Source organism: Anarrhichthys ocellatus, unplaced genomic scaffold, assembly GCF_004355925.1.
Source record: "Anarrhichthys ocellatus isolate YVR2014 unplaced genomic scaffold, GSC_Weel_1.0 scaffold35, whole genome shotgun sequence".
NCBI classification, from domain to species: domain Eukaryota; kingdom Metazoa; phylum Chordata; class Actinopteri; order Perciformes; family Anarhichadidae; genus Anarrhichthys; species Anarrhichthys ocellatus.
Window position 1 is genome coordinate 4,653,918 of NW_022280065.1, and position 10,738 is coordinate 4,664,655.

A 10,738-nucleotide genomic window follows, 5' to 3' on the forward strand; every position below is an offset into this window, starting at 1 on the left:
ACACACACACACACACACACACACACACACACACACACACACAGTGTTGTCAGAAGCCCTTTGGCCATGGTGTGAGAGTGGCCAGATGTGCTGACAGGGTCCCTGCAGTCAGCCACTATAACAGCACACAGACAGTTAGGAACACAACAGAGACTGTGCTTCGGACATGTTTAATAGCTGCTTTTTGGATTCATAGAGATATCCATAAATTATATAAAATATACAGATTAATTGATTTGATACACTGGATCGGTGATATGAGTGACATTATTAGGCAGACATCGGGTACGAGGCCTTGATGCAACCAATCCAGTTTCTGTAAGTGTATTTATAAAATTCTGTGTTTCAGTTATATTTAGCGGGACACTCACTCAGCTTTTAATGGCACAAAAATTCCAATATACATCTGACATGCATTTGAAACAACAGAATCTGAAAACAAATTTTAAGAATTTAAGCCTTTGGAGGACAACATGAGAACTGAAGGGATTTGATGCCGACTTGCAATTTTATTCTTTTATGAGAGGAAATAAGATGTTATGAAAAACATTATGCAAAACCAGCTCCATTAGAAAGGTCAGGTCAGGTCTGGTTAAGATCCAGCCTGTGCTGTATATACCCGATAACCCAAAATCTTAAAAAAAAGAAAAAAAAAGAATGAAAGAAAACAAAGGTACCTTTTTCAAAATGTTTCAAAATTAGTTTCTGGAATGAAAGAAAGTAACCATATAAATGTTCTGCAAGTGTTTTTAACAAAGTCGAGTCAACAGTTTGAACAGACAAGTTCTTCGGGTGATGACGACTAATAAACAGAAACATATTATGAACTTCTCGCTCAAGGAATTACAACATGCTGCATTCATTTTCCCCTCTTGAACTCCCTTTATAGTTTTGAGTTTAATAGTTCTGTTCTGATAATAACACAAAAAGCAAGAGAGCCAAGTGTGGAAAGTCAGCAAAGTGCAGACAGCCGAAGAAACATAATAATGATAGCATTTACTTGATCTCCAAGCAACTGTGCGGTCCAAGTTGTTGAGAACCAGCACCGGTCTGGATGTCAGCTTTAACTCGCGTAGCTGCCGTTTTATTTTGGCATTTTGTATTTGTGCTGTGGTGCCACATCTCTCTTTAGTTTGGCCGCCGTTGATATCTGGCCCTCTGGTTTTCACAGGTGTAGAGAGCAGTCGGCTTGCCTTCGAAACCCCCCCCCCCCCCCCCCCCGATACTCAAGATATGAAGCCACACAGACTCGACCTTGGCCTACACCGTCTGCTCTATTTATTTAAACTTTTAGCCCTTTGCCAAATAGGGGTCTCTACTCTTTGTTGAAAGTTTAGTCTGTGTGCAGGCCACTGGCACTGTCTACAAAAACAACTACATCTTCCCCCCCAAAATTCAGCTTTTCAAAAAACAGGCCTGTGTTTAGCTTGGATCAAGGCCGGTTTTGTCGACCATTAGTGTAATTACAGGTAAAATTCACATCGACTTAAACACACATTTGAACCAGACTTGTCCTCCACTGTGCATCATACAAATCTATCATCAAGATTACTACGGTCATTACTGTAGTGTGGGAAAGGTAAGTAGCTCTGCACCAACGCCTGCTAGACGGTGTCAGACTTTGCCAGCTCCAAAAGCCTTTTAGCGCATTAACAACTTTCATTCACAGGTCTTACTCTACTCCAAAATAGAGTTGTGGGAATAGAAAAGATATACACTGTCCAGTGTTTTCCCAAGGATCAATTAGATTATGTCTCTAATCTGATAACGGTAAAAGACGCTGGTGAAATGTGGAAATTCATGAGCTTCGTGGCTGGTTTCCTGTCCGAGTTATCTTGAAATAACTGCGTAGGCAGTGTTCCCTCTCTTTTATCCATCTCCCAATTTGCATCAATTTGCACAAGAGGCAGAATATGAATGAACAGTTAGTACTTCCAGTAGTGTCCCTAGATAAACACACCATAAAGCTTTGACAAGATGTCAGACTACCTAGCTGAGTAAACTCAACATGCCTCTGATCACAATGTGACAGCAGGACCCATCGCTTGGAAAAAAAAAAAAAAAAAATGCATTAAACAAGAAACTAAAAGCCGAGTCAACTGCAGTTAGAATATTCTATTTTTTTTTTTTCCAGAAATGTGCATGTGACCCCAAATCCAACATCAATCAGCAGCTGACCGCACATGGCTGAACCACTACAGTCACTACCAACACATTTGACCGGATGAGGAAGCCCACCTCCGCATACAGAGCCGGTTCACTTGCTCACTCTTTGCACACAAATCTTTTGACGCATCCCGTTTCTTCCCATCGCCCCCTCCTGATTGTGCCTGCATGAGAAATGTAGAAGTGTCCCAGTACAAACCTTCCCTCTGAAGTCACTACCCTCCCCCCTTCTGTCTACAAACTGATATTTTTCTGATATTTGGATGTTGTTGGCTCCACAGACCATCCTTTTGTAGGTTGAGAGCGCTGGGATGAATTCAAGTCCAAGATAAGTTCTCTCTCCATCTATTTTTGTGTGTTAATCATTACAAACAGAATGTGTCTGAAGTTATTATGTAAACAACTTAACAGAGAGGCTCCCTTTCTACTGTGTGCACAACCAGATTGATGGCATTTTCTGCTTTTGAACAAATCATCATTTTGCATTCTACTGGAGTGCACCGTGCTAAAGTGAAATATATCCAATTTGAAAAGTGTTACAGCTCAATGCACCTAATAATAGTTTTGCATTGCTGAAAAGTAATACTTGTTATGTGGCTGCAGATAGTAGGGTACTCCTTTAGAGGATCATCTCTCTTGAAACTTGCCTTTGACATTACTCATATGTTCAAATAGTGGACTTACTGGTTTAAAATACAAAACAACACGGGTGTTATCCCTTAACTTCCCCTTGCTCTGACTACAGGTGAGCACTGTGCAATCATCTACGCCGAGAGGCCATTGTGCATTGTTGGGAATAAACCACAAAGTGTTAAGCCTCTGTTCTGTATGTAAAGTCATCATTAAACAAGCTGCCATCAATCCCCCACAGGGAGTAACAGGTATCATCAGCTGGATTATTGTTGTGTCACCACACAACTGCTGCACGTGCCTTAAGTGATCCAACCAACAATGGCAACCAAGCCCGGAAGGGGGGAGTCAGGAAGATAAAAGGCAGCCACACACACACGATATAATACCGACCCATTGTTACATGGACAAAAGTACACACACGGCCAGTCACTGAAACCCGTCTCTTGTTTGATCTCGGGGTAGAGGTGAGGGTCTGACTTGAGGAAATTAAATACTAAAGATATAAAATGATAATGGCCAGTAGTTTTCCTCCTCCTCCCCTAGTTTTCCTCTCATTTGCCCTCCTGTCTCTCATAGTGTTTCTTCTTTAACTCTCATAAAAGCCTTTAAATACCATGGTTGTACAATGCATCCATGAACTTGTTTTACATTATGTTCTATGTGGCAGCTTATTTTGGAAAAAAACAAATGCATGTTTTACACAATATAACGTTTTTTTTTTTATTTTTTAATTAGAGATATAAGAGAAATAAGAGATATGCATATATGCATGGCGCTGTTAATTAAGAGGACAGCCCAAATAAAAGTTGTTTTTTTTTCTTCTTTTTTCACACTCATCTGCATGTGAAAGACCAGTCCAGTTTTCAAGTCACTACACTCAATGTCCCTTCTGTGACTGAGGGGTGAGTCAGTGTCTTTATATGTGTGTGTGTGTGAAGTCTTTTCTTTCATCTGGGGTGGTCTGCTGACCGAGACGGAGAAGATACACGTTGACACCACTAATGACCTGTGCTAACAGGCTGGCACTGAATGATACAGTCATCATCACTCACACACACACACACACGTGCTTGTAGCATACTGCGTGCAGGGTAGCTCTTCTGAGACATGAGGTACTCACAATAAAACACACTCTTCTTTGTCTGGCGACTTACAATAGACTGCAGTGAGGCTTAAGCTGCTCAGATTGCCTCAGCATCAGTCACAAGAGTCCACATACCCCTAAACCACATCAGTGTTTTGTTTACACCACAACAACATTACATTGGCCCCTTCGCAAAAAAATCTGCCCTTTAAGAAGGGTGAGTTCCTCTGGTGCTGTGAAGAATTTTTGTATTATATATTCCAGAAAGGGTAAAACATGTTTTAGTCCATCATGTATTAAGTGAAATGATCATGAGATTACCTCTGCTATAAACATTACTAGGGGACCTCTGCACACTACTTAAGTAAACACAGAGAGTTAAAGGAATGCTGTGTTTGCACCGAAAGATACAATCTGATGAGACAAATATGAATTTGTGTTTCTTAAGTAAGTTTGTATACATACAGATATATACACACACACACACACACACACACACACACACACACACATACATACATACATATATATACACACACACACACACATACATATATATACACACACATACATATATACATACACACACATATAAAACATTACCCTATCATAATAACAATCTAAACTTTCATGTTAACATCTTTGGCTGATGTCTTATCAGCCCGCTATAATAAGTTAATTCAGCGCCCAGCCATATGAGCTCTGAAGACAGTGAATCACACAATGGAGGAGTCTGGTGGGTCCTCTCGAAGATCTGAAACATATTTCTTGCTGGGAATCTGCGTCAAGATAATTCACCGTACGGTGGTTAGCTTTTGTATTTGAACCACTGGACGACAATTAAAACAATACCCTGGAGCGTACATGTTCATTACACAACCGAGCGAGGGACATTCCAGGAAAGGATTGAGGGTATGAATAGATGTGAATGGTGATGGATGCATTTGTATGTTCGCTGGCTGGCTGGCTGGCAGGCAGGCAGGCAGTCAAGGCCCACTCCAGACCTGGGATCAATGAGTGAGAGATGGAGAGGGAGAGAGAGAGAGAGAGACACTAGGACCCATTCTGGGTACCATGGTGTTGTCTTTGCACAAATACACACTCGCATGCACGCACACACAAACGGAGGGAGCTCAGTAAGGAGTCTCTCTTTTCATGCAGCTCTTTTGTCTCTCAGTAATGTCTGGTATGCCAGGATACAGGCTTTGCTCAATGACCTGATTTCTATGGGGCTGCCAAGGCACCAGCCTGAGTGTGTGTGTGTGCTCGTTCATCTGCCTGCGAGCCCTTCCTCTGGATAAGACAAGACTTAGCCAGGCAGACAGACACAGACTGAGACAGATCCAGCCAATAAGAGGGCAGGAAACACAAAAACACAGACGCACACACACACTCAGAAAGCCTTGCATGAAGTAAACAAAAAGGAGTTCCCATAACGGGAAGAGAGGCTTAATTGGATGAGGAAATATTCTGTGGGGGAAATTGATTCAAGTCAGCACAGTAGTTGCAGCCCAAGATGCAGTTATAGCAATAGATTAAAATGTTTACCAGTTGCAGGATATAAAAACCCTCCAATGTTTATTTGAACTTACAATCAGCTTTTAAGAGAAAATGTTGAAGAGAAAGAGACTCGGTGAGCTTTCCGGATTCCTGCGATTAATATAAGAAAGAGCCTAAAAGGAAGCGACGCTGTCTTAAAGACTTTCCAGACAACCTACCTTGTCTCTGTATGATGACCCTGAGCAGCGGATGAGCCGTCGACACCGCCTTGCAGAAGTTGTCGTCGTTGTTGATGGGCAGCAAATCACCGTGGATGTCAGCATAGCCAATCATCACCTCCATGTTAGCGATGCGGTGAATGTGCAGAATGAGCTTGTAAAACTCCTCAAACTTGCCGGGCTTGACCCGGTCCACCGAGAACCGGCGGAATTCTGCCCCATACTGAAGAGAAGATAAAAAGAGAGACGACGTTAAAAAAAAAAAAAGGACAAAAAAAAAAAAAAAAAGGACAGTCACTCAGACAACCAAACAGGAAGCTGAAACCGGGATGTCCGATCTCATGCACTTATCTAACCCATCTGACTGGCACACATAAAATAACAGGGTGGAAGTCCGCTGAGCTCTGCCACAGTAGCGGCCATGACCTTTTGTACAATATGAGACAGGGGAAGCTGTTTCTAAGCACAACACAAACGGAGTTAGCTGCAATCCTTTGGAAAACTGGTTTTATGCAGCCGGAGCAATATAATTCTGACACATTTACATACTACACTCACTCAACCATAGAAAGAGTTTGATACTTAAAGCCCAAATTATTGATAGCAAATCAAATTAAATCCCTGAAGCGGCCCAGATGGTCTAAAACCTCACCACTCACGTTATAAAAAAATGTATACGCTTTAATGAATTGAAGCTTTAACCTTCAGGTGTAAAAGAGCAGGGGTGCTTTTCACACAGCAGATGCAATACATTTAGAGGGCTTGTTTGTCATTTTGGGAAGTACTTTATATGTATTTGCAGAGAGCTACATTAGAAGGTTGATATCCCTCTCATGTCTATAGCCAACAGTAATAGTGAAGCTACCACCTTTAAACTATTTCCTGGTGGGATCCCTGCAGCTTTGTAATCACACCGCCCGCCAAGATCACCTCATGACAAAGAACGAACGTCAGCTGCACTTCACATGTAACTTTGAGCAACAAAACAGCAGGATTGGGGAAGAGGAATCTGCACAATAGAACAATACAGGTGGATGAGTAAGCAATCTCAGTACAAATAAATGACACTGGCTGCCAGCCACGCCTCCCACCCAAGAGCACAGACTTGAACAATTGTACAACCGCTTTTCCAGCTACGTCATCGACGCAGCAAAGAGAGCGCGGCTGAGGGTCACTGCGGGGTCATCATGTGACTCAAAGACAAGGACGGACTTGAGGAGCCGAGATGACAACTGAGGCTCAAAAAGCTCCACAAACCGCAACATCACACAATGGTGCAGTAGCACTGAAGTCTTGAATCACAGAGGCAATTTGTACACGAAGGTGCCGTTTGTTACTGTAATCATCCGCTCACAGCGGAGGAGAAGTGTGGGGATGAGGATCATGGAGCAGCGGCGAGGAGGGAGGGAGAGGAGAACCGCTGACTGCAGAGAAGCAGTATACCGACTGGGAGGAGAGTATAAAGAGCGGGGGGATACGTTAACCAGCTCTGTCATTAGAAGATGACACATGAATTTAAGAGGTGTGTTAGGAGACTAGGGGGGATGCCAGACGGGTGTGTGGTTAGCTCTCAGATCCACTGAAGGAATCAACATGTGAACCCGCATTTTAAAAAAAAGCATAACTTGGATTGGAATAAAACTCAGCCTACATCAGAAGATGACACAAGACGTTGACAAACAGGATTGTCAAGTCTTCAGTACTTAACATTTGGCAAAGTGAAACCTACACATGCCCGAACTGTAATAAACACCCTAAGACTTCAACACTCGACTTACCAAGTAGCAATCACACTTTTGCATATCAGTAAGCTTCGTCATTGCTCCGAACCAGAATGTTCTCTTGGCACCGTGATCAGTCTGAACAATCTGTTTTTTTTTTACAAGCAGAACTCTGGTATGAACAAGTCTGAACACGGGATGATTAATCACGGGGCCTCGACACCGAACCCAAACCTAAGAATACATCACTGCTAACCCTGACAACACCTGTCCCCCCCCACGACCAATCAGAGCAAAGTGATGTCAACAGGTTGAAACACGTCTGGAGACACTAAACTCTGACACAATGAAGAAAAGGGAACATAACTGACTTCTAGTCTTTCGTCAACACTGTTTTGGTCCCTACCTGATACAACTCACCTACAGCTTTTTAAAGATGAATAACTAAATATGCAACGTGACTTGCAACTCAGGGTTCAGGCCTCAAACTGAGAATATGCGAACGACATGTTTTCGAAATAAGAAAAGAACTTGAACATCTGGATGAATCAAAGTAAGGGCAGAGGGAGGTAAGGAAAACAAATCCCACCCAACCCCCAACGTCTCCGATAAGAGCTTTACGTGAGTGAAACCAGCTCCTGGCCGTGGCTCCACGACAGGCAGCCAGACGCCTCCAGTGTTAACCCTGATAAACTTATCCTTGGAAAACTTTGCCCTGAGAAAACCAAACGCTAACCAGTCGCAACACTTTGCACCACAGACAACAGAAACACACCAATATCACTCCTTGGCAATCTAATTTGGGGGTTATTTCTCAAACATTAACTGGTCCTGTTATGCTGTATGAAGAGAAGAGGAGTCAACACAGATTATTCACATCTGCCTCATAAGAACTGTAAGTAAGATGCAAAATAATCTGAAAATGTCCAGTTTATTTATGCATAGAAGATGAATTCATTTTGAACATTTCAACGGGCTTTTCTAGTCACTGCTCGAGTCACACCCTCTGCAACACACCACACACTGCTGCAGAACTTGCTACAGTGCGTTTGGGATGTTACTAATCGTTGCCTTTACACATTCAAAAAGAAGACCCAACAGCAGCGGAGCTAACCGTTACAGGTATTCCCGTGACAAGAGTCGTCATTCTGGTTTGGTCAGGTGACACTCAACTTGATGTTGAGTACCTGTTCGGGCGGCTCATAACAAAACCAGAGGAAGTGGAACAAAATGACGCGATAAGAGCGATGAGTTCTATCTGATGAGAAAAGGGAAACATGTGATGTTGAAGGACGGTGAGTCAGCTTCCATGACGGCATTAAACCTGCCGGTTCTGCAGCTTCTGGTCAGTCCCACCTACAAAAGAGACAATCCCAAAGTGAGGACTCCCGTTCTCTGTGGAGCAAACACAAGACCCACCCTGCCTCAGAACAACAACAACAACAACACCACCACAGCAGCTCCTAAAAGAATGTTGTTAGAGCATCCTGGAATAGACGAGCCCCTCTTTTCTTCCCACCCACCATCAGCATGTCTGTTGTCCCCAGGTCTCTGCCTGTCCCACCACACCACTGAAACTAGGCAGCCAAAACTAAAATAAAAAAAAATCCCCCTCTGGACTGAATGAGTCACCTCTTGTCCATCTCAATTTGGCACGTCAACTGTGGAGCAGCAGCTCATCCTTCAAATAAGTGCAGACACATTCATGGGCGCTGGCATGCGTAAACACACACGTATGAATACCACTCTGCGTTGTCGTCACTTAAATGGAATTTAGAGGAAAATGTTGGTTACAAGAAGTCCTTGAGAGGCTGTGACAAAAGTATAAATAGTTCACGGGTTGTTCCCTTTGTGGTCAGGATTAGAAACAGCGCCATGTGTTTATCTGGGATGACTCTCACTAAGCCCACATGCTCGATGCTCAGTTCTGTCACAAACTTTTCAAAACAAAACGTTTTCTTTGATTGCAGACAAACGCATCAAAGTGATAGCCAAGGTCTAATGTCGTTCTAGTGTATTTAGTGAGGTTTGACAAAGAAGAGGTTCATAATTCATGTGAAGTTTGCTCACATGTGTAAATTGGTGGTCTACATTAAACAAGCTGATGGATAACTGTGGTCATTTACTTACTAGTGACTTTAATGTATCCCCCTATTACACGGTTAGCCTCTCACAAACTACTCAAAACAATGCGTAGGTAGAAACTATGTAGCGCGAAACCCGCAGTGAAAGCGACTAATGTTGCAAAAACATCCGATTGAACAGATACGACCTTTTACAAATTGTAACAAATAGCAAAAGCTAGGTTGTTAATGTCAAACCAGTTTTTCCCCCCCATCGGCTTCGTGACAGGGGGGGGGAAGAGCCAAATCAGCACAATCTGCATGGTCGGAATTAAGAAGACAATAATCTGTGCAAATTACAGAAACATTCAGACACGGGTGCGTCCAGCTCCCGTTTCATGAACTAGATAAGAGCTTTTTTGTCACTGAGGGGAAGAAATGTGTGTTAGTTGCACACAGTTTTATCGGACAAAACTCCAGCTCCGTTACGGGGACGACCATGTGAACTCATTTTCTCCTCAAATCCCCGTTTAGAGCCTCCAAATTACAAAACCCTTAACGCTCACCTTGCTTTTCACCTCCACGGCGTTACAATCCGCAGTCTGCAGAGGTTGCGATCTGTTAAAGCTCCGATTCATTTTGTATTTTTGAGGTTGCAGTTTAAAAGAAAAAAAAAAAAAAAAAAAAAAAAAAAAAGAAAAGTTCAGGCGCCTTTGCCCGCAGAAAGAGGGGCTCTAGTCCCGGGATTTCTGCTACAAAATCCTTTTTCTGCTTCGTCTCCGGTAGAGGAAGTTTGTGTCTCCTTCAGTTTATTTCACCTGCTGGAGCTTTCTTTAGATGCGATCCACCAGGCAGAGAGAGGACTTTCCGGGAGAATAGGAGGTGAGCAACTCACCGCGTTGACTTGGGAGTGTGAGTTAAGTTTTGAAATGACATCAGCCCTCCTAAAAAAAAAAAAAAAAAAGGGATTCTATGAGGCCTCCACTTACTGCTCGAAATGTTCAGCTTCGTAGTATCCTCGCATGTAAGAGCTGAATCACCATTAATAGAAAGCTTAAATATATTAGGACGACTGTTAAGAATACAATGCATGATGAAGACTTAACACAGCACTATTGTTACATTTATATATAATATATTTACATAAATGCATTATATGACAAATAATATACCTCACAAAATATAATTAGATTAAGCCAATCGTGCCAGATCAGCCATGCTTCACCAAATATCTTTTGATGAATATGGAGCACAATTTTTAAGATGGTTTACAATGTCTACACTTAAAATTCCCTTATTATATATATATATATATATATATATATATATATATATATATATATATATATATAT

General features: G+C 42.3%; 1 protein-coding gene across 2 annotated transcripts in view; it reads right to left on the bottom strand.

Annotated features, from left to right (window-relative positions):
• The window catches only part of pard6gb (par-6 family cell polarity regulator gamma b), a 29,039-nt gene extending 18,743 nt beyond the window's left edge, over positions 1–10,296 (bottom strand). For both annotated transcript variants that reach the window (XM_031866376.1, XM_031866375.1), the window contains exons 1-2: positions 9,952–10,296; positions 5,602–5,824 (exon numbers count right to left, since the gene is read on the bottom strand). In XM_031866376.1, coding sequence (XP_031722236.1) covers positions 5,602–5,824; positions 9,952–10,023 — 295 coding nt within the window. In that variant the 5' untranslated portion in view covers positions 10,024–10,296. The remainder of the gene's footprint in view (positions 1–5,601; positions 5,825–9,951) is intronic.
• Between the last annotated feature and the right edge of the window lie 442 nt (positions 10,297–10,738).